Genomic DNA, 27,194 nt, shown 5'->3' with positions numbered 1-27,194 from the left:
TGTGGGCAAGAGAGGGTCATGGAGAAAGACTCAAAATAGTAAGAGGCCAGGGTCAGACTGAATATCTCCCTACCGGTGTTCAGCAGACTCTCCCTGCAGACTTGTTATTCTTATCAGCCTGTTCATAGACACACGGGTGGCCAATTAATTTATCCTTTTATTTCAGCCTATCTTTCATACAGATTTAAATTTATGCAAGGGGATATACATCTTGGCTGGATGCCTCTCAAACTTTTAGGACCGGCTTCAGAGATGTTCAACACTCACAACTGAACCTAGCTTTCCAGACAGCTCAGCTCCATTTTAACACCATTGTAAGAAAAACCAGGGTCTGGAGACATCATCTGACATTAGGGGTGGCAGATACTTTAAGCTTCTAAAAGAACCTCTCGCACTGATCCTTCCTCATTCACTTTCAAGCTAAAGGCATAAAATCTACTTTTTCTTTCTCCTAGAATGGCTTTGATTCTTTTACTACTGTTTTTTCCTCACAAGGTATTTCTTCCTGATCTGCTCCACAATCATTAGCCGTAGCATCATAAGAGGTGGAACACATGGCTTGCATGAAAAACATACCCCCTTCTAGCTGCCTGGCCTTAAGTTGGCTTAAATTGCTCCTGTGAAATTATGTAATAAAACATGTGTCCCCATACAAACAAAAGAGCACAGAGAAACCATGGCAGGGGGAGCAATCAGCACTCTGACACTGCTACCCCTAGAGCCATCCCTGGTGAATCAGCTCATCAAAGGCTCATGTCCACATTGGGGCAGTGGAGCCCCAGTAACCCCATCAGAGAAACAGAGCCCCCACCCAGGGCTGTAGTAATAGACCCACTAGCCTTATCTTCTCACTAAATTCTATTTCTAAGTGAAATACTTCTATAACCTGTGTGAGGAGCTCTCAATTCTGTGTGTTTGTTTGTTTCTGGAGTGTCAGCTGCAAGTGAGGGTGTGATCACTTAGCAATTATAAGGCCTGATAAGCCAGCAAGCAGGTGGTTTGGGAGCCAACCCTCTTGCTTCAGGGGCAAGGATACTTTCAGAGGGACAAAGAGGTTCAAACCAAGTGACAGAGAGATTGTGGAGTCTGGAGGTCAACTAAAAGATAAGTTTGTGTATTTTTATATTTGTGGGAGGCAAATTAGGGAAAATGAAGATCCAGGTACTTAGTGGGCTGTGCATCTAAGCCCTGTGAAGACATAGGGTTTAAACTGTTCAAGAGTCTCTCATGACTCTCAGTTTGACTTCAACCATGGGCCTTAAGTATCAGATCCACAATCAGGGAATTTGTCTGAGAGTAAGGATTACATTTACAAATCTTGCAATAGCTAATGGTGTTCCTAGAATAGAGGAAGCAGCAGATGGGCCTGCTTTAGATGCTCACATGAAGGAATACTCACTCTTGGGAAGATCCAGCTTGGCCTGGCAAAGCTCCTTGCCAAAACTGCAAGAGAACAAAATAAGAGGCAAAAGTCACCACTCTTAGGACAGAGATGAAAAGCAAGGCATACTCTTCTCTGAGGAAAGAAACTGCAAGCTCATAAACTTCTAAAGATATGACGGAGTTATAACTCTTCTACCTTCCTGGTTTCACCCTTGTGGAGGTGCTGACAGGGCTTTTTTTGCTTTCTACACACTACTACTAGTGACATGCAAACAACTGACCTAGTAGTGATTTTTAATCTTAAATACTATGTATGTACCTTGTGCCTCTGTCACCAAAGCTTTAATGATGCTCACTCTCTTGGAAGGATCATTTTCCTCACTAGAGTTCCATGGGAGTATTTTGACAGAAATCAATGCTCAGCAAAAGCTCACTAGGCCAAACTCAAAGGCTAGGGGATGCTGACAGGCCTCCTCTATTAGGGATTTTATATAAGGGCTATCAATTTGCGATCTAAGCACTCAGGATGAGCTTGGGAATTATAAGCTTGAGAAAGGATTCAGGATGGCCCAAACAGTTTTAATCCAACAAGATCCTGGACTAAGAAAGGGATAAAGACACCAAAAAAATTTCAGGCAGTTGAATACCCAATGAATCTGATTGTTCTCTCATTTGGGTTACTTTTAAAAAGTATATGGTGAAACTCTATTTACAGCAGTGTGAGGAAGGAATCAGACCCAAACTGCTGAAGCCATATGACAGATTTGCTCTACATGGACAATGCCTTTGGTCTGTTCTTTTTGATATTCTCAGGATTTTTTGAGCAGGTCCCAACACCCTTTCAAATACTCCAGCGTCTTCAGCCCAACTCCTCCAAGACACTGATTCACTCACCCCAGAAACAGCAGGGTAGGCTGGTCGTGGGAGACCAGGCAAGGCCATTTTACTATGGAAGGCAGTTGCAGAGATAATCTGGGCAGATGACATTGTAGCCATACTCTGCATGGCTTTATCTTTAGCTGCCTGATCCTAGGGGCAAGAGTAGAAACAGAAAAAAAACAGATTATAATGATAAGTTGCCTGATCTAATGCTGCATAACCAGGATTCTCGTAAGCTTACTTGTAGGGATCAGTCGTCTCTGAAAACCTGGACAGCACACTCACCAGTAACTGTCCTAAGAACTCTTCAAAGCATGTAAATATTTCACCCATTCCTATACCTTTGGATGTGATTAATCATCCTTTCTGAAATACTGAGATCGCTGGTTTAGACTGCTAAGTGTTCATCCTTTCTGTCTGCAGGCTTTCAGCTGTGCAGCTGAAAAGTTTTGTTATGGAAAGTATAATCCTAATTGTCTCTTGTGTTTTAATAATTGGTAAGAATATTCAATAAGACAGACCCTTGCTTATAAAAAAAAACAACCCACAAACTCTCTAAAAACAAGCTCACAAAAGGAGCTTGTCATCATCACTGCAAAGACTACCTCAATTTGGGACTGAATTAGTTTCAGGTATAACTGATAACTTTATTCCCATCCCTGGGGAAACAGGAAATCTTAATAACCCGCCAGGGCACATATGCAAGGACATTCCTTTTTGTATTTTAACAGGGCTGTGGAATTGCACACATTTTTGCAGGCAATTACACTGCAACAACTTGGGGGTTTGATGTACATTTAAAAGAAACAGCATTTTTCATTTCTTCTTCCAAGGAATAGAGACAAACAAACACTTGCGCACATTCTGCCTTTCCTCCTACATACCCTACAATTAATCTCCATCCTTCAAACACTCCACATTTATCTGTGACATTATAATGGCAATGCCACAGACTAATTCATGGCTTGGAAAAACTGCTGAAAGAGATAAGCTCTTGCTGTCCTTTTCAGGAATTCTTACTTCTCACTTGCACCATTGAACTGCAGTAAATTCTCACCTTCAGGTCTCCGTTCTCTCCAACCCCTCTACTGTTTTCCAAATTTCAAAGCCCAGGGATTCTGGTGCATTTAAAACAAAAATATTTGGAGCAGGCATAACAAAAGCTCAAGGATAAATGATAACGTTTAAGTGGAATGATCAGTAGGAATGGGCAAAACTTACATATCTTCTTTTCTACAGTACCTGTGACTCCTGTTAGTACCAAGAAGTACCAAACAAATGAAAGGGAAACATTCAATTACTGTGAAAATTCCTAAGATTCTCCAAAGCTATAGAAAATATTTCAGAATCCAATTTAAATTATACTTTAGGGAATACTTTGAGCATTACCTATAACTTTTTTTTAAGGCTAAGGATTCTTTTCTGTTTAGGCTTTTATTCATTACATACATAGGGATCATTTCCCAGTTGCCATTGCAGGAAAGGATTATTTTTCCTGTCCTTACTTTCTCACTGGAAAAGTCATGTTTGTCTACCTGTTGTGCTTTTGTGTTTCTCTGTTCTTTTTAAATGCCTGACAGACTGCTGGAAAAAGCATATCTTTGTAAAAGACATCTTTCAGCTAACAATTCTGTACCAATTTGTATTGTGCTTCCAGTAAAAAAAAAAAAAAAAATCACAACAAACAAACAGAAAACCCCACAAAAAAACCCAAACAACAACAACAAAAACTTTTACCAATAATTTCCAATAATTGCATTGTCTTTTATTATTCTTAATAATACCACCATAATTTCTCTTTTTTTCTTTAGTACAGGTGAGATCTACGATCCACCCAAGACATGGAAAACTACTGACGTCAGGGAACAGATTTTTCTCCAAGCTTTACCCTACTATCCCACCTCTATCTGTTATAGGCATAGTATACACTTAAGAGAAGACACTCCAATTTGTGTATTATAGTAACTGCTCTGAAAAGTCAGCATGTAGCTGCTCTGACTTCTAGGATATAAATATGAAAATGTATACTTGCTATGGGAAATGAACAGTGACAGAAGAATACCTAGCTATCAGCAGGAACTTAGAAGAGGGGCAGCAGGTTTTGTGATTTAATTTCCTTGCTCTACGAAAATGACTAGTGAAAGCAAAGAAGTAAATGAGTTGAATCAGTGCTACAGACTTGCCTCTGCAGGCAAAAAGGAACAGCCTGGTCCTGAGGAACAGTTCGCTGCAGGCAGCTGGGCAGAGCTCACAGCATGGCCTGCGGTGGTGTAAAAGGAGAACAGCCAATGGTTCTGTGGAGCTCCCCAAGACATCTTTGTTCTGCAAAAACTAAACCAGCCAGCTCCTGTGTTAAGTGGAAACAGGCTTGGCTGACTGGCTTTTCAATCATGTCAAATCCCAGAGCTGTGACATTCCAGGAATGGAATCAAGGTTACAGATATAAGCAGCAGTAAATCTTTTAACATCCTGGGCAGTTGTTGTTTCCTCCTTCCTCTAACTTGTCTTTCAAGCAGGCCTCCACCTGAATTGACCACTTAGCAGCTCCACAGGTTTCAAGCTCAAGCAGCCCACCTAGAAGCCCCAAATTAGATAGTTGTAATTTGTGGCTCCTTCTCTTTGTCAGAGCAGCTGGAAACACAGCAGGCTAATGACAGACACAATAGGCTAATGACAGATACAACACCTTTTTCTAAAATGGAGCTGGGGATGGGACGTGAGGGGTGAAGTCATGACTTAGACATAATCACTGCTTGCAATAAAGATGCATGCACTTCAGCATTGGTCAAGACAGAGTGCCAACAGTTTACTCTCAGACAGTCCACTTCTCCTGGTGCCCAGTGAGGAGTTGTCCAAATAGCCAAGACAAAGCACATACTAACAGCTTTCCACTCATCAGTCAGGGCTGGACTGGGCTGTCATTACCTGAGGCACGGAAGATCAGGGAAGCAAAAACACTTCCCTCCAGATCACTTATTGTCATTCCAGCATCCACCTTCCTTCTCTGGCTGTCTCAGTGATACATAACAAGGACTAGACCTTGCATCCTCCTTGGCAAGCCCTTTCTGGATGGCTCACAGTCTAACAGGGGGCAATTGTCACCCAGAAACTTGACCTTGTTGACACTTCTAGCAATTCAGTCTGAGCACATAAACCACCTCCCTGTATCAAATCTGAGTGGAAATAAATGCCAAGACATATCGTTCATTAGCAAGATCTCAGAGTTCTCCCTATAAAAAGGAAAACGTAGACTTTCTCAAAAAAGTAGTCATCCATCTTCTTTCTCATTAGCCCATGCCTTTCAAATCTGTTCCAAATTAACCAAGAGGCAACGTCTATTCAGCTGGCACCATTTTATCTGAAAAGATGCCAGCTGGCTTTATTGCTTCTTCTCAGTGGCTAGGCCAACTCAGAACACTGTATCATGGACAACTTCATTACCACTAGTAGAGGTGGAACTAGCACTGCAGTAACTGTAAGGCTACTGTTTCCCAAGGAAACCACAAAACCAGGGACTAATTACAGATCAGCATTTGTAACCATAAACCCCTCCTTCCCAGGTAAATACTCCATGAATACTCCCAAGTCTAAGGGTCTTTCAGAACTGGATGACCAGCAGCATAAACCAGAGGTAGAAATCAGACACATTAAAGTTACTGTTTCTTTATTCTTTAAATAGAATTGCTCCAGATGTCACAGAGCTACAACAACACAAGTGTTTGCACAACACTTGTTGGGAAGTACCTTTTCCTGCCCAGCTTACTACAGCTCAGTGGCTAATCTCACTCTTTTTTAAGGCTATCCAAAGAGGGAATGGATGAAGGAATGGCTGACTCAGGGGGGTTATGTGACATCATACCTTGAGCTTGGCTTGGATCTCTCTAGCTTTCCGCCTCGCCAGGACCTGGATGTGACTAGATACCTGCATTGAAAGACAAAATTCATTTTTATTCCAGAGGAATACTTGGTAGCTGCTTGCAAAAGTAAACATGCTTTAGGCACCTCGTGCCAAAGGCGTTGGGAGGGGCATGAGGTAGCAATCAGATGCTTTTCTGAACATAACTTAAGTGTCATGAAATGAGGTGGGGGACTAGGAAAGATGAGCCATTTAAGTCCTTTTCTAATTCAAATGGCTTTATCACACCAGATCACACCTCTAAAACTAAAGAAACCATCCTTAAATCTACGGACTGAGTACTAATATTTTTGCTCCATCTTGGCCTTCTCTTGGGCTGTATAATGACTTTTGGAACTTCCCCATATCTAATGTGCACCGATACGCAACACAGAATAATTTAGGTTGGAAGGAATTTCTGGATGCCATCACCAACCCCTTACCCAAAGCACCTCTAGGTTGCTCAGTGCCTGCGCTGTAATTCCCTTTTCATGTCATGTACCAGGTATTTTCAAAATCTCCATTGCTCTCCATCTGTCTGGGCTGAACAGAGATTCTTCATATAGAGGAATACTGATGTTCACTGAAATGTTCATTAGTAGACCAAAGAAATAAAAATCACGCACTGTTCAGCAGCAGAAAAATTCATGTCATGATGTGGTTGGGAGACACAAGCATTACAATCCTACTGTAAAATGCTTGAGCTGACTCTTCCCACCATTCTTATTAACCAGCGCAACACAACCTCTTTCCAGCCAAGCCAGAAAATAATAGCAAGTGAACAGCAAGGGATTTGTTGTCATTAGCCTTCATCATGTGTAGTGGTCCCAAGAAGCTAGTGTTTACGGAGAAAACTTTACACTTACCTGTTTCCTTGTGCGTGTTTTCCCTGTTCTCAGCTTAATATAGCGGGCAATTAGCTCATTTCGGCCTGGAACAGAGAAATAATACAAATATAAGTTTAGAAAGCTATGACCCCAGGGAAAAGATGCACACTGGAATTATATCTAGAGATCAGCAGTGGGATGACACTCTGTCACATTGTCTTCTATCTTAGAAAGGTACTCATTAGTTCACATGGTACAGGCCTGAGTTTTAGAGGCAGAACTTTGAGCTGCAAATTCTGTTTTCCAGTTTGCATCTGTGTATCTTAAAATTACCAATAAAAAGGAGAATAATATATTTTGCTTAATAATTACTTTACCATTGTGTGTAGAAGCTGTAGGAAAGCCACTCACCCTAAAACATTCACAAAGGCAAGAAGGAAGACCCAGGAAATAACAGGCCAATCAGCCTCACCTCACTGGGAGGTGATGGAGCATGTAATTGTGGAAACCATTTGCAGATAGATGAAGGACAAGGAGGTGACTGGAAGTAGTCCACATGGATCAACCTGATAGTTTCTACAGTGAAGTGACTAGCTTGGTGTATGAGTGTAGAACTGTGTATATTGTTACTTTAGTAAGAATTTTGACTCTGTCTTTCGTAACATCCTCGTAGGCAACCAAAGTAGGGATTAGATAAGCAGGCAAGGAGGTGGACTGAAAACTAGATGAATGGATGGGATCCTGGTTGACAATGAGCTGACAAATAGTCAGCAATGCAGCCTAGTGGCAAAGAAGGCCAACAGCATTAGGAGGATTGTTACCAACAGGTCAAGGGAGGTGATGCTTCATCTCTACTCAGCACTGCTGAGGCAACATTTGAAATACAGTGTACAGTTCTGGGCTCCTTGATGAAAGAAAGATGTGGATGTACTGAAGCAAGTCCAGCAAAAGATCCACAAAAATGATTAAGGGACTGCAGAATATTCCATATGAGGAGAGGCTGAGAAAGCTGGGACTGTTCAGCCTGGAGAAGATGGGGAAGGAGTTTTTATCAATGCATTTAAATACCTGACCAGAGACGACGAAAAAGAGAGAGCCAGCCTCCTCTCTATAGTGCCCAGTGATAGGACAAGAACCAACAGACACAAACTAAAACACGTGAAATTCCATCTGAAAACAAGAAAAAGGAGAAAAAAAAAATATAAACTCCCAACTTTTTTACTGTAAGGGTGGTCAAACACTGGCACAGGCTGCCCAGAGAGGTTGTAGAGTCTCCATCCTTGGAGGAGACTCAAAACCTGACTGGACACAATCCTGGACAACCTGCTGTAACTGACTGCTTGAGCAGCAGGACCAGACTACACAATCTGAAGAGATCCCTTCCAACCTAAATGGGTCTGTCATTCTGTGAATCTAAGTGCAAGAAAATTAAAAAAAAAAAAAAAAAATGGGGCAGTACACAGAAGCAGCTATCCAGGATTGTGTGAAATGATACACTGAATTAAAAAGATGTTCTCACAGGCATTCCAAAGAAAGGAGCATTTTCAGAGAGAAGGAAGCTTAGCTTTGTGGAAGGCTATGATGAGTTCCCATAAACAGGAATGTAGGGTCACTGACTGGGAGAAGTGAAGAAATCCTTGTCTAGTTATGGAACAAGCATACATTGCAAGCACTGAAAACAGTTAGGTTTTACACCTTGATTTTAAGAAATTACTAAGTCAGATTATATCCTTTAGGGCCAAGGAAAATGAAGACAAGTAGCTTTATGTTCGCTGAGAGGAGAGGCCAGTGCAGAGATGTAAAGAAAAGATGGTCATGGTGACAGATAAGGGAAATGGTTTTAAATGGCTAATGAAATGTGAAGCTACAGGATCACTGGTACAGATTTTGAAATTACTTTGAATGAGAGCAGGAAACTGCAGAACACTCAGGTCCAGTATTTAAAAATCAAGAAGAGAAGCAGAAAAGGCTGAGCTACTGACAATTTCAGCAGCGAGTGGGGGAAGCAATTTTAGACCCAATTCACAGCTAGCACCACAGAACTGCTTGAGAGTGGACACCAAGACATGAGGCAGATTATGCAGGTTCTGTACACTGGGTCCTGTATATCAAATTTAAGGAGACACATAGATTTTTAATTTCTTCCTGGAGATGGAGGAATAGAGAGCAGAAATAGAAAAGCAGCAGCTACACATCTGAACTCTAGACTGATTCAAGGCAGAAAATCACAGAAAGAACATGCTCTGCAAAATAATACATTAGTGGTGACTGCACTAGTAGCTATACAGTGCCTCAATAAAAAGTTAGGAAGCAGGAATAATTGGGAAGCTAAGTCACAGCTCTTGTGAAGTTTATTTATGACAAAATTTTAAACTGCTGGTGTTTTCTATGGAAAGGTTATGGGCTGAATGGAGAACTTGTACATCAGGACATCACAGACATCAAAAAAGCAAGCAGTGAAAATAGATGCAATATTTATTCCAATAGTTTAATATTCCACAAAAACGTTGTCACTTGTTTTTATTTTAAACCCTTGTTTAACTCAGCCCTGAAAAAAAAAAAAAAAAAAAAAAGCAAGTAAGGACTCTTTAGGGAAGAGCTGCAAAGCTCCTAATTCCATCTGTTTCTGAAACAGAAGAATGTAAATATCCATAACTGCACTGGGGCCATGTTATTGAAGCATAACCAAAGCACACACAGGGATGGGAAAGCATTTTAGATTTACAGATCTGAATCTCTTCAAATGGTGTCATTACAGAAGCTCTTCTTATTCCCCTGGGAGAAGAATCAGGTCTGTAGCTGAGAAAAGAAAACAGCTCCAGCTCCTCTATATACAAATTAGGAATTATTTCTGTGCCAGAAACAAATGCCCAGCATGCAACCACTGACCTCTTCATTTTCCAGCTTCAGCATTAGCATGGCAGCATGCCCAGGAGTTTGGTGGGAACAGATGCTGTTATGCTACCTTCCACCTGGCTGCTTTTTCAACTAATGTAACCATTTCCACAAAGACAAGACCAATTACTAGCAACACATAACCATACCACCTTTTTCTAGTGCCAAGAATATTTATGGCTTTTCAAAGCCTCCATCTGTTGTACACAGGTCCAAGTTGAAAGGTAAGAAACTACAGAAGTTATTGTTTTCATACAGAAATCAACATTTACAAAATTACAGAAGGACAGTTTGACACAGGTCAGAAGTGGGAAATGTGCAGAACAAAACAAGGAGCTCAAACCCCATCATCTATAAAGAAACAAGACAGAAAACTTATATACACCAAGAGAACCCTTTGAGAAGAAAGGGGAATGAGCTAATGGAAAAGAGGGAAAACTAGCCTTGAGAGGGAATAGATGTGGAGAATTTAGGGCAAACTTTTAAAGGGTGCATATTGAGCTATACTGGTAATTTGAACATATGAAAAATTTCCAGACACTCTCAAATTTGCGTCATCTTTGCAAAACTAATTCAAATGGATTCTCAACCAGATATAATGTTATGGTGCAAATTCAGCTTTCCTGAGTTTCCATGAAAGTCAAGAAATTATACAGACTGAGCAGTCTGACAGAGCACTCTCCTGCTTCAGCTGTAGAGGGCTGCAGGAGTACTCTGTGTGAAAGGATGTCATGAACACCCCCTTGCCAGTCACAGTCAATTCCAGCCATCCCCAAAAAGGATGAAAACAACATCCAGAGGTGCAGAGGAGTACAAGCTACCTTTGCTTAAACATATTTTGGAAAGGGCAACAGCCACTATGGGCAGGAAACACATAAGGAGACACATAAAAGGAACAAGATGGTAGAAAATACTGTTGGAGACATGGCTGGAAAAGTACTCTCCAGAAGTGGTGCTCCGTGGGAGCACCTCAAGGCAACTGCAGCCCATGTAGGAACCATGCCAGAGCAGGGGCAGTCCTGGAAGGACTGCAGCCCACCAAGAATCCATGTAGGAGCAGAGGACTAGCAAGAAGCAAGGAGCATTTGAGGGAAAAAAAACCTAAAAAGCAAGGACTGGCAGAAAGGAACCTTCACACAGTAACCCCAACCTCCTGCATCACCCAGCACCTCAAAGGAATTAGGAGGGACTGAATGTTATAGAGAATAAAACAAGGAAAGCTGAGACTACAAAGTGGGGAGAAGAGGTGATGAACTGTAGTGGAGCCTGGGAAAGTGGGAGGTGCTTCCCTAAGTGTAATTGTTTGCCTTTGCCAATGTTAGCAAAAACCCCAAAGCTCTCTCAGGCCACATACTTCACCACAGAAGACTGGAGGGAAGGGAAAAAATTGCACATATTAGAAGCTGGTATAGAAATTCTCTAGAGACAGATTCTCTAGAAGGAGCATTCAAATGTGGATCCTCAAAATTTCCAGTTTTCAAATTCCCTTCCCACTTGCCACCACCTCTCATACTGCTGCCTTCTTCTAGAAGTTTGTCCTCACAGATCCAGGGAAAAACAGAAATGTAGCAGGATATATTAAACTAATAAAGATACTCATAGCAAAAAACCCAGATCCCTCTACAAAGACATTAGCACCACAGGTATTCTGAATGTAGAACTACGCAAATCGCCAAGCCCCAGAAACTCTGCAGCAAGAGTGTATTAAATTGCCATGAAAAAAAAAAACAAAACAACTGCAAGAGAAGCAAGTCCTAAATGTCTTTTGTTTTTCTTATCAGAAGCTAGATGTAAGCAGGTATGTGGCTGGAAGCCTGTAGGTTCGTAGCCTCTGAAAAGCACTTGCTTTGATTCACAATCCTGGCTGCAGGGTCAGCAAAGATCTCACTTGGCTGGAACAGACAGAAGTGTCATAAACCATCAGATGTTTCATTTTTTAGAGCCATGTAAAGTGTCCCTCAGTAATCTGATCATATGTTGTGTTCTTAGAATAACTCCTGAGGCCTGCCAACATTTGTGCCTCCTCTGTTGAAACCAGGCATTGGGTTTCACGAAGCTCTAGCCAACATACCAATGGCAGCACAGCACCCAAAAGCTCTTTATCCTCTGTGTAGCCTTCCCTTTGGAAGCATGGCATGAAAAAGGGAGTAAAGAGATACTCTCAGGAGTATCTTACTCTCACTCCTCACAGAAAAATTTCCAAGGGCATTAATGTAGCTCCCACTCTGTCTTACACTAAATTGTAGAATTTTGCATTCAGTAGTTATCCAGGAAGGTGTTGCTATGGGCAATGAATAAAGATTTTTGATTCTCCATTCTATGCCTGTGCTCCTTTCAATTTAAGAGGAGAGAACTGTCTGCCTCTAAGGAAGGGGGAAACTTCTATGATGGGTGAGAGCAAATAACTTGATTTCAGCAAAATCCTCCCAGTGGGAAACAGCATGAAAGTTATCTGCTTCTTGGTAGTGATAAGTAAACATATGCACCTACCTGTGAAGTGCAGCAAAGAGAACTATAGAAGTAACTATCCAGCTGTATCTGGTGAATGGTTAATAAAAGCAAGGTCAAGGAAGCAACCTCAACTATCATTTCAATCTCTTTGTGTCACTTAATGATAGCTCCTGGGGCGTTGCTGTCTCCTGAACTTGCATTTAGTCAACAGTTTATTACAACCAACATAAACATAACTAACTGTTTGCCTCAGGCAACATAATAAATAAATGTAGACACAAGAGGGATATTTGAGGAAGCAAAACTAACTGTTGAGCAAGCCTTACCACCATGACACTTATGGCAAAAAACAGTGTGTGTTACCTTCACAGGCACGTGTGCTATATGGGCCCTACTGCCACCACAGTCTGCACAGGCTTACTTTCCATTGCTCTCACTCCACTGCTTCCTCCTCCCAGCTACACTAAATGCCTTACTGGGCATCACCTTTTCCAGAAACAGTGCTGCATGTGTCAAAAACCACATATTTGTCTTTCTCATAGCTATTCCCATCTACTCATCAAGATGCAGATACTCAACTCATACTAATACAATTCTTAAGGTTAGTTTTAATGTTAAGTTTATTAGACTTTCGCTTCACCACAAACCATCTTCACCCACCAAAGCCTTGGTGAGAAGATTCTCCTAGCTTCCCAGTTTCCCAGTTCAACTTTTTCAAGGTGAGATAAAATGCAGTACATGATCTTTCCTTCTCTGGTTTGGATTCCCTTGACCCCTTCCTGTCTTCCTTGACTTTCTGCATGACTTTCTTAATTACTTAGCATGCTTGCTTTCAACCTTAAACTCTTTTTTAAGAAATTTGCTTATGATACTTTAGACTTTGGCATCTATTTCTCCGATAGGTCTCTCTGAGCTTTGTCTTGGTGTACAATTTATATGATACAGTGATGATGTTCAGCACCCAAACTCTTTGAAAGGCTTAGTCCTTCCTTCCCTCTCTGTTTCAGGTCCCACTTTTACTATTAATTCCGCTACAAGAGCTTAGGCTATCCCCAAAGTCAATAAAAATTCTGCAACAACCATCTCCCTGCTCATCCCTATCTTTCCACCTCTCCTTAAGAATATCCATACTCCCCCACCATTAATCTCTTAAGCTGTTTGCTCTTCTCCGGCCTTCAGTCTTTGTTGGTGCCTATAAACTAAACATAGCAGAGTAAGTAATGCAGCACAGTGTCTTGGTTTTCCCATTTATCTGGATTGCAACTGTGCCAGATCCCTGTGGTAAGTAGCCCCCTCAGCAGTGCATAATCTCAAGAGCAGCATGTTTATTTTTAGTTAGAAGCTGGAGACAACTCTTTAAACGATACATTAATAACGATGAAGTTCACTCTGATCGAGCTTCTTCTAAGGCTTTTTTTAACCTGTATTTTTATTCCGTATATTCTATACTGAATCCAGAGAACTGTATGCAGGAAGCAATAAAAGAACATAATACACCACTGTGACTGTCACACTGGGATCAGTTACCATAAAAGAGACCATAGAAAACCATACTACATGTTGTTGCACTAGCCTGTCCTATGAAGACATCTCTCCTCATCCCAGTGCAGAACTTCCCACCGTACAGTTACACATACCAGAGAATTTTATATTCAGCTGTGAGAAGAAAGTTTCCTCACTCTAATCCTTTATTCCATGCTTGAAATTGCTCAGTGTTAACCTTCCACAAGAAGATTCCCTGAGCTCATGTAATTCCTACAATAAGGGAATTTTGAGATGAAGACTCAAAGAAAGCAGATCCAGTACTTCTGGAGAGTATCAAAACAATAAGACCCCTGAAAACACAATATCGAAGTAACTAGCACCACCACATCGTCAGCTCTTCCCCAACATATGTGTTCTCATCATTTGACTCTGCAAGCACTGAGTTCCTTCCTCTTCTGAAGTGACCAAGAAGTTGAAGCAATATATGGGCCAGAATATGCCAGCCAAGCACCTCAGGTGGCAAAATGGCAGTTGGGTGATTGATCTGAGTTCATAAAATTCAGGTGTCTCATTTACTAGGTGGTCTAAACAATGAAAACTTGTCTTGCATAAAAGGCTTTTTGCTGGGAAGGCTAGTGTTCACTCTTCTCCTTTTCCACCGTATAATCTAAATTTACACCTAGAAATATAAGACATGGCTAATCCCATTTAGAAACTGCTGATTCTTGATGGCCAGTTCAAGATGCTTCACACGAAATTCATGACTGAGGGATAACAATTACAGAACCTGTAGGTTCTTGGAAGCTTCTTACTGGTTTCAAACAAGGAGTGGTGAAAATGAAAAGTCAGTCACCACAAGCGTAGTTATAGCAACAAATTCCTCAACATAAAAACAACCTGAAGAGGTTCCCCTCTCTTCAGCTGGTCATTCCTCCTCCTGCAATAATCCATGTGCAGCTGCATATGCCTATGTGCAACTCCTTTGTGCAGCTGAAAAAGGGGAGGGGGTCTGGGGGGAAGGACTGACACACACCACTCTAAACTAATTACCAAAATTCAACAGTAAGGCCATCCCAATTTGGATTTTATTGTTGGCTTTGTTTCGTTTTTTCCAATCAGCCTATTTTTAATTATATTGGTAAACTAGTCCATTTTGTGACCACATTAACCACAGAATTGGCACAGCAGAGAGAACAGAGAAAGAACTGGGGCAAAACTTCTTTAACCAGTTGTGCCACCACAGAAACTTTACAGTTTGGAACTGTACTCCACCTAACCCTCACACACACAGAGACTGATAAGAAAACGGGCAAGGCTCTTCTGCGTTTGCATCGTTGTCTAAAGGCCAGAGTTAAAGTGCTTCCTAATTACTGCCTCAAGGGCACGTGGAGCTATTCCTTGTAAAGATGAGCTTTTACTAAGGTATAACAATGTGTGCATGCAACAATCCCTCCCCATCAGCTTAATGGGAAGCTCCCAGCTATGCAGCTCTACACCACCCCTCAGTTTTTCAGCGCATAAATTGAATGTCCTTATCAGCTGTGTTCTCCCACATTATCACCTCAGGCCATAGAAGTGTAAGATAACCTATCCAATGAGTGCTCCTCCATATACACATAAAGGGCTGCAACAGGAACAGAGCAGTGACTTGTTCTGGTGCTTCCCAGAGCAGGCTGATAAGAATGTTTCAAAAACTGTTTAGATTCAGTTTGCCTGGGGAATAAGCAGCTGCATATAGTAATCTGGGAGTGTATCAGGTAACACCTGAAACAGCCAGTAACAATCCTACATGGAAAGGCATGTCAAACTAATGGCTTTCTGTCTCTTTTGACAGTCAAGAATGATAACGTTAGACACGGACACACACACTTTTACTCACTAAGGCCCAGGTGCAGAAAAACATGACCATTGAAGGTGGCACTGAAACTAGTGCTTAACCATAACAGCATCCTCCAGCTCCCATGAGTCCAACTCTGCATTATAGACCCAGACATCTACTAATTTCTTCTTTAGGTCAGTAACTTGTAATAGCTGTGGGGTATTTGACAGCATGTCTCAATAGTTCAATGGTAACAATATTGCCTCAAAGGATAGCAAAACCTTCAGCACGTCTCCTTGTTTTACCGCCAGCTGCCTTTGTTGGCACCAATAGTATATTGTTTCTTGCAGGTTTCTGCCCCAAGTGCTAATCTTGTGCATGTTTCCATAAGACAGGCTTACTCAAAGCTTCAACTCCCACAGAAACTGGGGCTAAAATGAGCCTGTGAGATCCACTTAGTCCCTTGCTCTATGACCAGCACAGAACCATGCAGTTCTCAAGGCATCTGGCCTGGTCTGGCTTAATCCTGTTTGGAGTTGACTGGTTGACTTGGCACATAAGACTACACCAGGACCCAGTTCCAACCGACTGAAAATTATGCAGCAGCTTCAAGGAGACCAAAAAAACCCAGAGACTGTTCTTACATTATATAAATAAATAAATAAATACTGATTTTGTAAGTGGAATGGCTGCTGCTTCACCCATTCTCAGTTTTTGCCATCATAATATAGAATGTTATGATTGTCCATGATTACTTTAAACCATGAGGCTACAGCTTGAGCTTAAACGAACAGCTGGCTATTTGCCTTTTTCCCCTAATTCCCTCTCACCAGATCATTCCACAGGTTAGTTCAGCTCTCTAATCTGGCAGAAATCTGACCAGCTCATTTTGCCAGAGTAGTTTCCTGTCAGTTTAGCAAATGGATCAGCAAGGACTCTGCTGGAAACCAAAGTTATCCTAAAGGGTGGGAGCACAAAACCAGGAGCAGAGCAGGGAAGCAAGGAAACAGGAGTGGCAACTCCCTCTTTTCTTCTGAAGTGAACTGCTAGGTCATCTCACCATTCCGGAAGGATATATACTCTTGGTCTCAACACATAACAGTTTTACAATAACCCAGCACTATAAAAAATAGTTGTTAAAGACGTCACACTCTGTAACAAGTAAAAAGACAATTCATATGGAAAAGCCTAGCAGAAACACAGGCTTCATAACTGGGTAGCTACGCTTTATGCCAACCTCATAAAATTTAATTAGAGAGGCTTGTCTGTCCTGGTTTTGGGCCCAACACGGCAACAAAGAAACAGCCCCATGGCCGCTCACTCAACTCCCCCCCTCACACACACTCTGGGATGGGGAGGACAAAGCCCAACTAGAAGCTGATGGGTTGAGACAAAGGACAAGGAGGGTTCTTCACCGATTAAGGTCCTGGGCAAAACAGACTCAACTTAGAGAAAAAAATAATTTAATTTCACACCAATCAAACACACCCAGGACACAGACACACACAGAGCAGGGCTTACATATGTTATCCCCATCCCTCCCTTCTTCCTGGCCCCAAATTACTTTGTTCCCAGTTTCTCTCCCTCCTTCTCCCCAGTAGCACCACGGGACAGGGGATGGGGTTTAGTCAGTTCACAGGCTGGTGGTTCTTGCTCCTTCCTCCTGTTAGAAATGAAATGTAGCATTGTCTTCACATCTTAGTGTTAGAAATGTAGTGTTGTTTTCACACCCTGGTGTTAGGAAGATAACAGTTTGTTTCTGCCCTAGTGAAAAGAAACTTTCTGGTGACTGAAGAGAGAAGGGAGATACCTGGGCATTCCAAGGACACTGAGGTCCAAAAAACTGAGGGACTTAATTTGGCTCCATCTGGGGGAGCTGAGATACCTGAACATGGCAAAGGCCATGATAAAGACAGAACAAAGTCACTCCTAAGTTACTCCCCGGGAGAGGATGGCACCAGATGGTATAAATCATTCTGGTGATTGGGAAGACAGCCAAGGGGGCAAGAAAGGTCAGAATTAAACCTTAAAAGCTAAAAAGTAAACTGCTAGAATGGAATGTGTAAACAGGGGCAGGAAACTTATAGGTTAATTAGAAGTGTCGGATAGGCTGTGAACCCTGGAGTACCCAGCCAGTGGGGAAATGGGAGGGAACTTTGCATCGGGAATAGGGAATATAAACCGTTATTCACCTTACTATGGGTGTGCCTGCTTGTTTAGGTCACCCATTCTTGCAAGAGTGTAAATAAACTGTGCTTTGCCAAAGGATCCGTTTGGGCCTATTCACTAGCGTGACAAATGTTTCTCACACTCCTCAGGAAGAAGGATTCCTTACAGTTCTTCCCTGCTTCCCCATGGGGTCCCTCCCATGGCAGAGAGTCCTCCACCAACCTCTCCTTCATGAGTCCTTCCCACGAGGTCCGGAGCTGCTCCAGCCTGGGCTTCCCACAGCGTCAGGGGCTGCTTCGGGAACAAACTCCCCTGGCCCCGGGGTCTTCCACAGCTGGGCAATCAGAGTCCACTGGCAGCAAATCCTCTGGCCACAAAATCCAGGACCACTGGCCAAGTTCACCCTTCCTGGCACCTTCAGGGAATGTTCCACCACGTTCCTCCATGAGTGCAGGGGCACAGCTGCCATCTCGCCATGGGTTGCAGGGAAACTTCTGCTTGGGCACCTTCTTCCCCTTCTTCCTCACCAACCACCAGCACCACTCTCCTTCCCCAGCACAGCTCCTCTCCAGCACAGCTCTTCTCCCCCTCCTTCTCTGCTCAGGTGTTATCTCAGTTCTTTAGTATGTTAATTGAAGAGGCGCATCTATTGTCTCTCTGATGGCTCCTTGGCTGGGTTTGGGGCAGGGGGAGCTTCTCAGCTTCTTACTGGAGCCACTTCTGGGGCCCTTCCCCCACTACCAAAAAACCCCCCAAACCAAACCAGAACACTTGTCATATTCCATTCCTTCTCTCTTTCTGCTCCTAACACTGAAGCAATTCTTTTCTACCCTCTTGTTCCCTGAGTTCCCAGGGTAAGTCTCATAGATAGCTGGGAAACCATGATTCAGGCAGTGACAGGAGAGCAGAAATCAGAGGATGACAAAAGTATTTAAGCTGCAGGGTGTGGGAAACTGATCTTTTCTTCCCCGGTATTGGCTCGCGACAAAGGGGTACATAAAAATGCATCAGGATCCAGAGAGAAGTTTGCAAGTATCTAGGTGTTCAACTACCTTCTAGATTAAAGCTGCTCCTTTTAGAATTGTCAAATTACTTTCCCCCAGTCTTAGCCATAAAAGATCAGACTACACCTGAACAGTTTAAGTAGAGCTAGCTTTGCCTTCAAACACAAGAACAGGTGAGATCACCTTTGAAGGCCCCTCCCTGCACCGTTTTCTATGATTCTACAACTAATAGTGATTATGTAGTGTTCATATGCAGGAATGTTTATAATCCCCAGTCAAGGCTCAAGGCAATATTGGGCTAAATACCATATACGCATGTGTGTTTCTCTGCAATACCGTCACGCTTAGAAATAGGCCTACGTTTTCAGCACTTGCAGTCAACAACTTGGGTCATTCCTCTTGCGTTCCCTCATTAAGCACTGGTTACACTTACAGCACTCCAGTCCACAGACTCCAATCTAAGCTCCTGAACCGGGATTTGAAATTGCTACACAAATCACACTCAAGAGGAAAGAAGAGTGATTCTAAAGACATTTTACTTTAAAAGTTTCAATGAAAACAGCTATTTCCTGTTCTAGCAGCTAGAGACAGAGCAAGACCATGCCCCTATATGTGCATGCCGTGAGCCTCAGAGAATTTGAAGGAGTACCCAGAAGATGGGTCACAAGTTCAAGGTGACAGCAATGAGGAACAGCTGCTGGCTATGCACCCTTCAGCAGCAGGTGTACCCAGGCCCCAGAGGTTTAAGTCAGCTCTGCCAGCAACCAACAGACTTAACAAGACCAACTGTCTGGGCACAAACTGCACACAGCCTTCCTAGTTTTGCTGCCCAGATTTTCACCATACACAGCCAATACCAGACTTGTTATGAATTAGCTAATGAGCAACTGTTTAAACCAATAGATAGTCCTAGTTCTCCTACGCTCATGATCTGTATCCTGCATGAATAAGAATGATCTTCTTTGAGCTGTAATATTCTCTTTTCCTGATCTAGCCACTTTCCTTCCCTTTGGGCAATAGAACCTGGAAAGCTTATGTTCTCTTGTACAGTTTTTGCTTAACAGAAGTATAGGGCTACTTAATAAAGTTTTGTTAAGTTGTATTTCATACATGCCCTCCTGCAGTAAGGCATTTGAAAGAGACTTTAAAAGAGAGTTCATGTGACAGCTTTTGCTTACTTGCACTGCAGAAATAAGAAAGCTTTTTTCCTATGCCAGGTCTCCACGTAATCTGCATATTGACACTTCTCAGCTCCCTCTGTGTATGTGCACCCACTTGCTAGAGAAATGCTATTGCCCTACATTACTCAGTGTCTGACAAATCAAAAGAAGACAAATTCTGAAAAAGTACCCCTAGCATTTATAGTGCCTTGAGCAACCTGGTCTAGTGGAAGGTTGTCCCTGCCCATGCAGGGAGGTTGGAACTAGATGATCTTTAAGATCCTTTCCAATCCAAACCATTCTATGATTCTTCCTGTTTCAGACCTGACAAAGAGTCTCTGAGTCCATCAGTCTAATGAACTTACTCATGTCACAAAACCACAGATCGAGTGAACCATAATACTAACAGTTTTTAAATATATGGCAGATATTTATAGTGGAATGTCATATTCAGTTACCACCCAATGTTCTCTGTTTCCTATGTAAAATAATAGTACATTTAATCTAGAATGCACCTCTCATTCATCAAAACACACATACACTTGCAAAAACATGTGCCTTGGGACTAGTTACGTCCAATACAATTTTAAAACACCAACAGCATTTCCATTCTAACTACTTACAGAAAACAAAACCCTCAACAATGAGCACCATGCTGTCAAGAAGCTCCTGCTGATATCCATCCTATATTTCTTCTTTCTTTCCCATTAATCCTAGTCATGCTCACATGTTCCACAAAATCCCTCTCCCTCCAAATGTTAACACCCTTCAAATATTTTTAGACTGTTATTATGTGTCCCCCCACCCCTCCACCTTTCAGTCATCGCTTATCCAAGCTATGTATATTTAGCTACTTTAATCTTTCCTCCTAAATCAGTCCCTCCAACTCCCAGAGCTCAGTGTTAAATCTGGTATGCTTGTTGCTCTTCTCAGAATTCACTTCATGTTTTTGAAATCTTTCTGGTAACGTGCTCCCAAAAACCTGTCCAGAAGAGGTCTTTACATGTGCTTGTTTCAAAGGAAAAAAGAAACCCAAGCTAGTGGACATTTTTTATTACCTTTTCCCATGTCTGATATTGTTCCCAGGTTTTGAATTCAATCTAGAATTGAAATCTAGAAACACTGTTTCTAAAAATGTAAAAAATCCACTAAGGGTTTTAAACTAAACTTTTCAGAAAACTACTGGAAATGAGTGAAGTTATCCAGAAGCCCAGCAGAAGCAAAACAATTACTTGCTAGCATGGAAAAGGCTGGCAAATGAAAATGAAATGGCCTCTCAGGTACAAGGCAGATGAGTGCATAAAGCTGGAAATTAAAAAGTCAGAGGAAGAGCCAAAAGGGTAATGCAATGCTGCTAATGAAGAAGTTACTTCAACAGGACAAAAAAAGCTCCATGGCTACAGACATATACAGTGAGAAAAACATAATCCTACACATCACACTTGGTTTTCAGCCTGGCAAATAAAAACGGAACTATGAAGCTGCTGAAAGTCAAAAAGCACAGAACGTGCTCTTTGTTGAAACAACACAATAAAGCCACCCCTCCTAGTAGTCGTAATAATTTTGATAACATGTAATACACAATAAAACTGCTAATATATTACTGTTCAGTACTAAGCACATTAAGGAAAGATGCCACAGTAATTATTATTAACTCTATTAACTGAAACAGAAAGCAGTTGGCATTTCAAAAGTGGTAAATTCTTTAATACTCAGGAAATGCTTAGAACTCATGGGGAAATACTTCTTTCTATGTTTGCATGGAGAAAACACCAGTTAAACTGCCATACAGTTTAACATGAAGAATGTTGAACTCAGATTAGAAAGGAAAAACTTGACAAACTCCAGCAGAAGTTTGACCTGTTGTAAAGGTCTCCAGAAATCTGGTTTCATATAGTCCACAGAAAAGAAACAGAACCACACAAAAGTAAAGTTTAAAGCTGACTCAGTGACACAAAACCTTGTTTTTGACCAAAAACATCACATCTATGACCAAGAGAAGAGGGGAGGATAGGAAAGTCTGCATCCTGATAGATTGTCCACAAATCTAAGTTTCATCTGTTTTCTGCTGTTTAAAATGGGAGATTCAATATCATTAAGAAAACTGTGGGATGAAGGGCTGTTCTGTGGTTCACTAGATCACAATAATGGAAGGCATAGGAACTGCAGAAGTACCTCTCTGAGGGATATCACAGCTGAAATAGAAATTTTGCAATTACCTGGGCCAGCCAGTTCAGTGTCAACATGTTCCAATTGCTCTGACTGAAACACCATCAGGTATTTAAAGACTGACACCTTGAAGGTTTTTATATTTGTAATAGGTGCCATGGTCCTTCCTCCCCTCAAGCAGAACTTCTGTTTATGAGCTGGAACAGGCAGTGTATGCTTTGTGCTTTGGTTTTATTTGTTTGTTTTTCAGTTTTAGTGACTTTTTGAGATTGGTTACAGCATTTAACAAATAGCATATACCTTTGAGATGAAGAAAATATCCTGCAAATTTACCTGATTACTTTAGAACAGGGATAGGATGGACCACTTGTGACATGGTAGCCTTTGGCATGACCTTTTATGTCAACTTAATTCATGTTGCAAGGTCAAGCCTTTGCAGTTCACTGCCTGCTCCAGGTTGTAATTAGTAACATGGTTAACTATCTGTCTTCTATAAATCAGCCTCTGTGCTTTGGACATCTTCAAGTGCTTCCTAACAGCCCTATCAGGGCTTTGACTCACAAACAGATTGCACCAGACTGAGAGACGTATTACTATACCCAGCTGTCTGCTCACAGAAATGGTTGAGGTGTTTGTAACCAGCTGCTAAACTATTGCCTCCTACAGAACAGCAAGATAACAAACAGCTGCCAAATCTAGCTCCTACAAAAAGGTGCTCCCAGCCAGATGTTTGTGCAGTGGAAGGGAACACTGGACAGCTAAGGCAGCAGCTCATTTCTATCAAGCTGTTACTTCCTCACTTGTAAATCAAGGCCCTAGCAGTGTTTTATCAAAACAAATATAACTTTGCTGTTTACTATTTTTTTATTTCTCTGTCCTAAATAGTGTTGGGACACCCTCTCTATTTAGGATCTCCATGCAAATCACACAGAAGGAGTAAGTTTTTCCCCCCTCTCTTTTCTCTAGAACAGTACTGAAGATGCCAGGAGATACTAACACTGAGGTCTGTACTTGCTTATTTGGTACAAATGCTACAGATATTATTTTTCCCGTGGAAAAACATACTTGCAAAATGTAAGATCCCAAATTGTAATACTGAACCCCCGTGGTATTCTATCTGGCAACACTTATAAAATTACCTTAGTGGTACCTGAAGGCACCAGATCAGTAAGTTAATGGCGCTTCAGATTCACTGCTTCTCGTGTCAACACAAAGATTAGGAGAAAAGATAGCATCCCGTAACAGACAAGGCAGCTTTATGTGCCTTTGAAAGGTAGTGAGCAGAGACTGCTGGAGAGGACAGTGAGGGCTTGCATCCAGAGCAATGCTACAGTATGAGCTTATCTAGTCAGGATGCTGTCTCCAGTAATGGAACAGGTCTAGGAACAAAAAACATAATGAAGGAAAAGAAGGCAGCAAAGGCATCAAGACACAGATAATTCATGTACAGAGAAGAGCTGACTGACTTTCAGGTGACGTAGGAATCATGTCCACTCAGCAATCAGCATCATGTTATCTAAAGAACTGTAAGCAGCAAGCCGACTCTGAAGAGGCTAGGGAGCATGAGCATGAGGCCTGTGTTATAGGCTTAAACAGGCCTTCTTGTATAATTTTATAAGTATTGAAACAAAACTGCAAGTTCTTCATATCGGCTGGGTGCACTTTAGCTTGTTCAACATGCTACTAAACTTTAAACTGATAACAGGTTGCCTCATAACAGGTGAGGAGTACATAAACGGCACATAGAAAAGATCCTGGAACATCCTGCCCAAAAGAAGCGCCACACGAGCCACTCCTTGTTGGGAAACAGTGAAATGGGTCCTTTTTTTGTCAAAGGAAAGGGGCATATACAGTTCTTCATAACACCTCACCCCTGGGCTCCATGAACTCTGTGCACGTCAGTCACAGGACAGCTAAACAACCGTCCGTCAGATACAGGGCCAACTCTACATACAGCTTGTCCTGTTCTGTGAGCTGCCTGGTAGGGAGTGAAGATTAAATCAGAGGCTATATTTATTCTCCCTGCCTGGTCATATCTTTCTATAGATGCCAGTCTGGGCCCCACTCTCCTGGCGTGGATCCTGGAGACTAGTAAGCAAAGGACAGCATATATCAGTTCTTTGGTTTCTGTCAGGAGCATATCAAACCAACCATCCACATTGGGAACAGGTGCACTGAAGGCAAGCAGGGACACTGTCTCATTTGGAGTAATGGGAAAGGGCTTGCAGAAAAGCTGCTCAATTCTTCTCCCAGCCCCTAGCCCAAACTGTTCACCCTGCAATTTACCAGTGCAATTAACTAGAGACTGTCCACTAAACCTCAGTCGATGCTAGGTCAGGCCCCAGCTAAGTCTGGATGGTTTCTATAGTCCATTCTACTTCACTTTTACTTTTGCTCTCACTGTCAATTCTTTTCTGGTCCATTTCACTCTCTGCTCTGACACATTCACTCCAAAGCTGAAGTATTACAGACTGTGTAGAATGATTAGTAAATTAAGAGAGTCTTAAAACACAACTGTCATTTTTCACCACTAATTTTAAATGTCACCTGTCATGAAAACTAGTGCAGACTTACAGCAGCAAGGAGCATGTCACTAATTTATTCTTAATAACCATGCAGTGGATTTTCAAGTAATATTTTAGCTCAAATAATATTTTAAGCAAGCATTGCTTCTGAGAGCAGTAGTCCTACCCTCACCCTAACCGTGGCTGTGCATTCCTACTCATAATACCTTCTCTAAGGATCAGCACACGCAGCTGTGCAGCTGGGGAGTGAAATAAATCAGGGGTATATCCAAATTTAAGTTCACTTTTTCCCCCTTTATGGCTGTGGTAGTTTTAAACTCGATCAGTCACCCTGGTGGATTCCACAGCACAATCACAAAAATGTTTGTGCCAGCATAGAGCAGGAATTGATGCCTACATCAGAATAATACTGACACTTGCTAAGCCTCAGGGTGATCAGCCTTACTCAACATACATTGCTCTGTACAGCTATAATGATGCATCTACCCAATAAAACTACCCATTGTAGATAAGGCTGTGTAAACATTGCCCACCTATGCCCCCATAGTGAGAGCAACCTATTCCCTATCTCAGGGAACAATGGCCCAATGGGTGGACAGGAACCTGCAGAACTACTTGTGAAGTACTCCATATGGATCTTCAGGGCACAGTGTTCCCAAGATGGGGGCTGCAAAGACACACAATACACCAATATAAATGAAAAAAAAGCAAGGACTGACTAGGTAGGAAGAGGGCTGCAGATCCTTGCTAGTGCTCTGATAAAGTTTTAAAAACCTTGGAACTTTTAAACAAATGTTGCACACTCCCAGCCTTTGCTTTGTTTTTTAGTCATAGATGTACCAAGTGGCTTCTTCCAACACTTATCTAGAGAACTAAGCCAAACAAGGTTTTTTGTGGACAAAATCAAGAGAGAAATTTTAACAGCAGAATTGGTAAAAAAAAAACCAAAAAACATTTAAAATCATGTCTACCACCTAAAAAGATGACTTTTGCTGCAGCAGCAAGCCAGCACTTCTCTGCACTCAGGGCTGGGTATCTAGCTAGCTAGCTACCTGAGGATAACCCACAGGTGACAGACATTTATGACTACAAGGGGACAAACTACAATAAAAGGGAGTAGCCAGAGAGGTCTGTTTCCTGCCTTCTTCAGATCTGAAAAGAGCAGCTAGTTAAAAAACTGCAGGTGTTGGCACACCACCAGCAGAGCTATTCCAGGGTTCAGGGGCTGAACTTCTGCCCTTCAGCAGGAGAGATGCAGACCCTTACCTGTTTGGATAACAAGTGTTGGACAAAGCAGCAAGAGATAAACCTAGTCACACCATGAAGACATTATATGATAGCTATCAAAAAAGTAGTTCAGTAGTATGCCCAACTCTGGGATCTACACTATTGATACTACCCTTTTTCAAAAGACATCTATACTTTTTTCTGATCTGTGAATATTGAAATCTTCACCGATTTTCCTAAATCCAAGTGCAACCAAGCACCAAGTGCATCAACTTAAGAATGCCCAAGAAAAAGAAGAGAGTTCATTCAGAACATTATTTGGTACAGGGCAAGTGGCCTGCACAGGGCAGGCTGCCTGGAGTGCTGCGATGTGCCCTTTCTCCTTACCATACATCTTGCCTTCGTCTGACAAGATAATCTTCCGCCGTCCACATGGTGGGTAGATGGCTAGCGCTTCCTGGAAGCTCTGCTCAATGTCCGGACTCCACACACCCTCAGCATCATTGTCAATAGGTTTGTCCAAGGCCTCGCTGCCCCCTGAGTCGTTGCTCCCCTCAGGGGAGGTGGGAGAACTCCACTCGTTGGAGGTAATGGTGCCAGCTAGAAACTCCAAGGTGCCACGCAGAGATGCAGACACAGAACCTGTGATGACAAACAAACCCCATCTGTCAGTCAGAAACCCTTCTCTCTGGGAAAATGAGGAGATAAAGAAGAGGGGGGAAAAAAAAAAAAGAAGTTAAAAATCCTCAGTGATGTTTGATTTCTATTAATGTTGAGATTAAAATCTTTTCTACAAATCCTTCTGATAAAATAGTCTGCTTTTTCACTGTGAGGGTGGTGAGACACTGGGAGGTTGCCCAGGGAAGCTGTGGATGTCCCTTCACTGGAAGTGTTCAAGGGCAGCTTGGACAGAGCTTTGAGTAACCTGGTCTAGTAGGAGGTGTCCCTGCCCATGGCAGTGGGGTTGCCCACTGTTACCAATAAAAGTTTCCAAAAAAAAACCAAAACCAATAAAAGCTTCTAAGTATTACATATGTTAATAGACTGATTATGATGATTGTAAATATTGTAACCTTTCAGCGTTAGGTGGCCTAGCTTTGTGAAATTTCACCTAGCACCCCTCCCTGTGCACCTGCAGCTATTAAACAACCAATACCTTGACTTTGTTATTCATGTGCATATCGGCTAAAACATCATACTATTTTTTTGGACAACATAATGGTGTAACCACTGTCCATCTGTCCATTCAGCCCCACCATTAAATTATTTCAATCCTCTTGATCCATGCTGTAAATTTTCAGAGCTC

The 27,194-nt window shown here is 42.0% G+C and overlaps 1 protein-coding gene across 4 annotated transcripts in view; it reads right to left on the bottom strand.

Annotated features, from left to right (window-relative positions):
* Window positions 1-27,194, bottom strand: part of TEAD4 (TEA domain transcription factor 4) — a 59,188-nt gene that overhangs the window by 18,761 nt on the left and 13,233 nt on the right. The window contains exons 1-5 of one of the 4 annotated variants that reach the window (XM_051608103.1): window positions 20,591-20,674; window positions 7,024-7,088; window positions 6,122-6,184; window positions 2,278-2,412; window positions 1,400-1,443 (exon numbers count right to left, since the gene is read on the bottom strand). In XM_051608103.1, the coding sequence (XP_051464063.1) occupies window positions 1,400-1,443; window positions 2,278-2,412; window positions 6,122-6,184; window positions 7,024-7,088; window positions 20,591-20,621 (338 nt within the window). In that variant the 5' untranslated portion in view covers window positions 20,622-20,674. Of the gene's footprint in view, window positions 1-1,399; window positions 1,444-2,277; window positions 2,413-6,121; window positions 6,185-7,023; window positions 7,089-20,590; window positions 20,675-27,194 lie in introns of those variants that run through there. The other 3 variants (XM_051608101.1, XM_051608104.1, XM_051608102.1) reach the window with 3 other exon arrangements.

Source organism: Apus apus, chromosome 1, assembly GCF_020740795.1.
Source record: "Apus apus isolate bApuApu2 chromosome 1, bApuApu2.pri.cur, whole genome shotgun sequence".
In the NCBI taxonomy this organism is placed as follows: Eukaryota; Metazoa; Chordata; class Aves; order Apodiformes; family Apodidae; genus Apus; species Apus apus.
The sequence above is the reverse complement of the archived record's forward strand: the minus strand, read 5'-3'. Positions and strand labels throughout refer to the sequence as shown.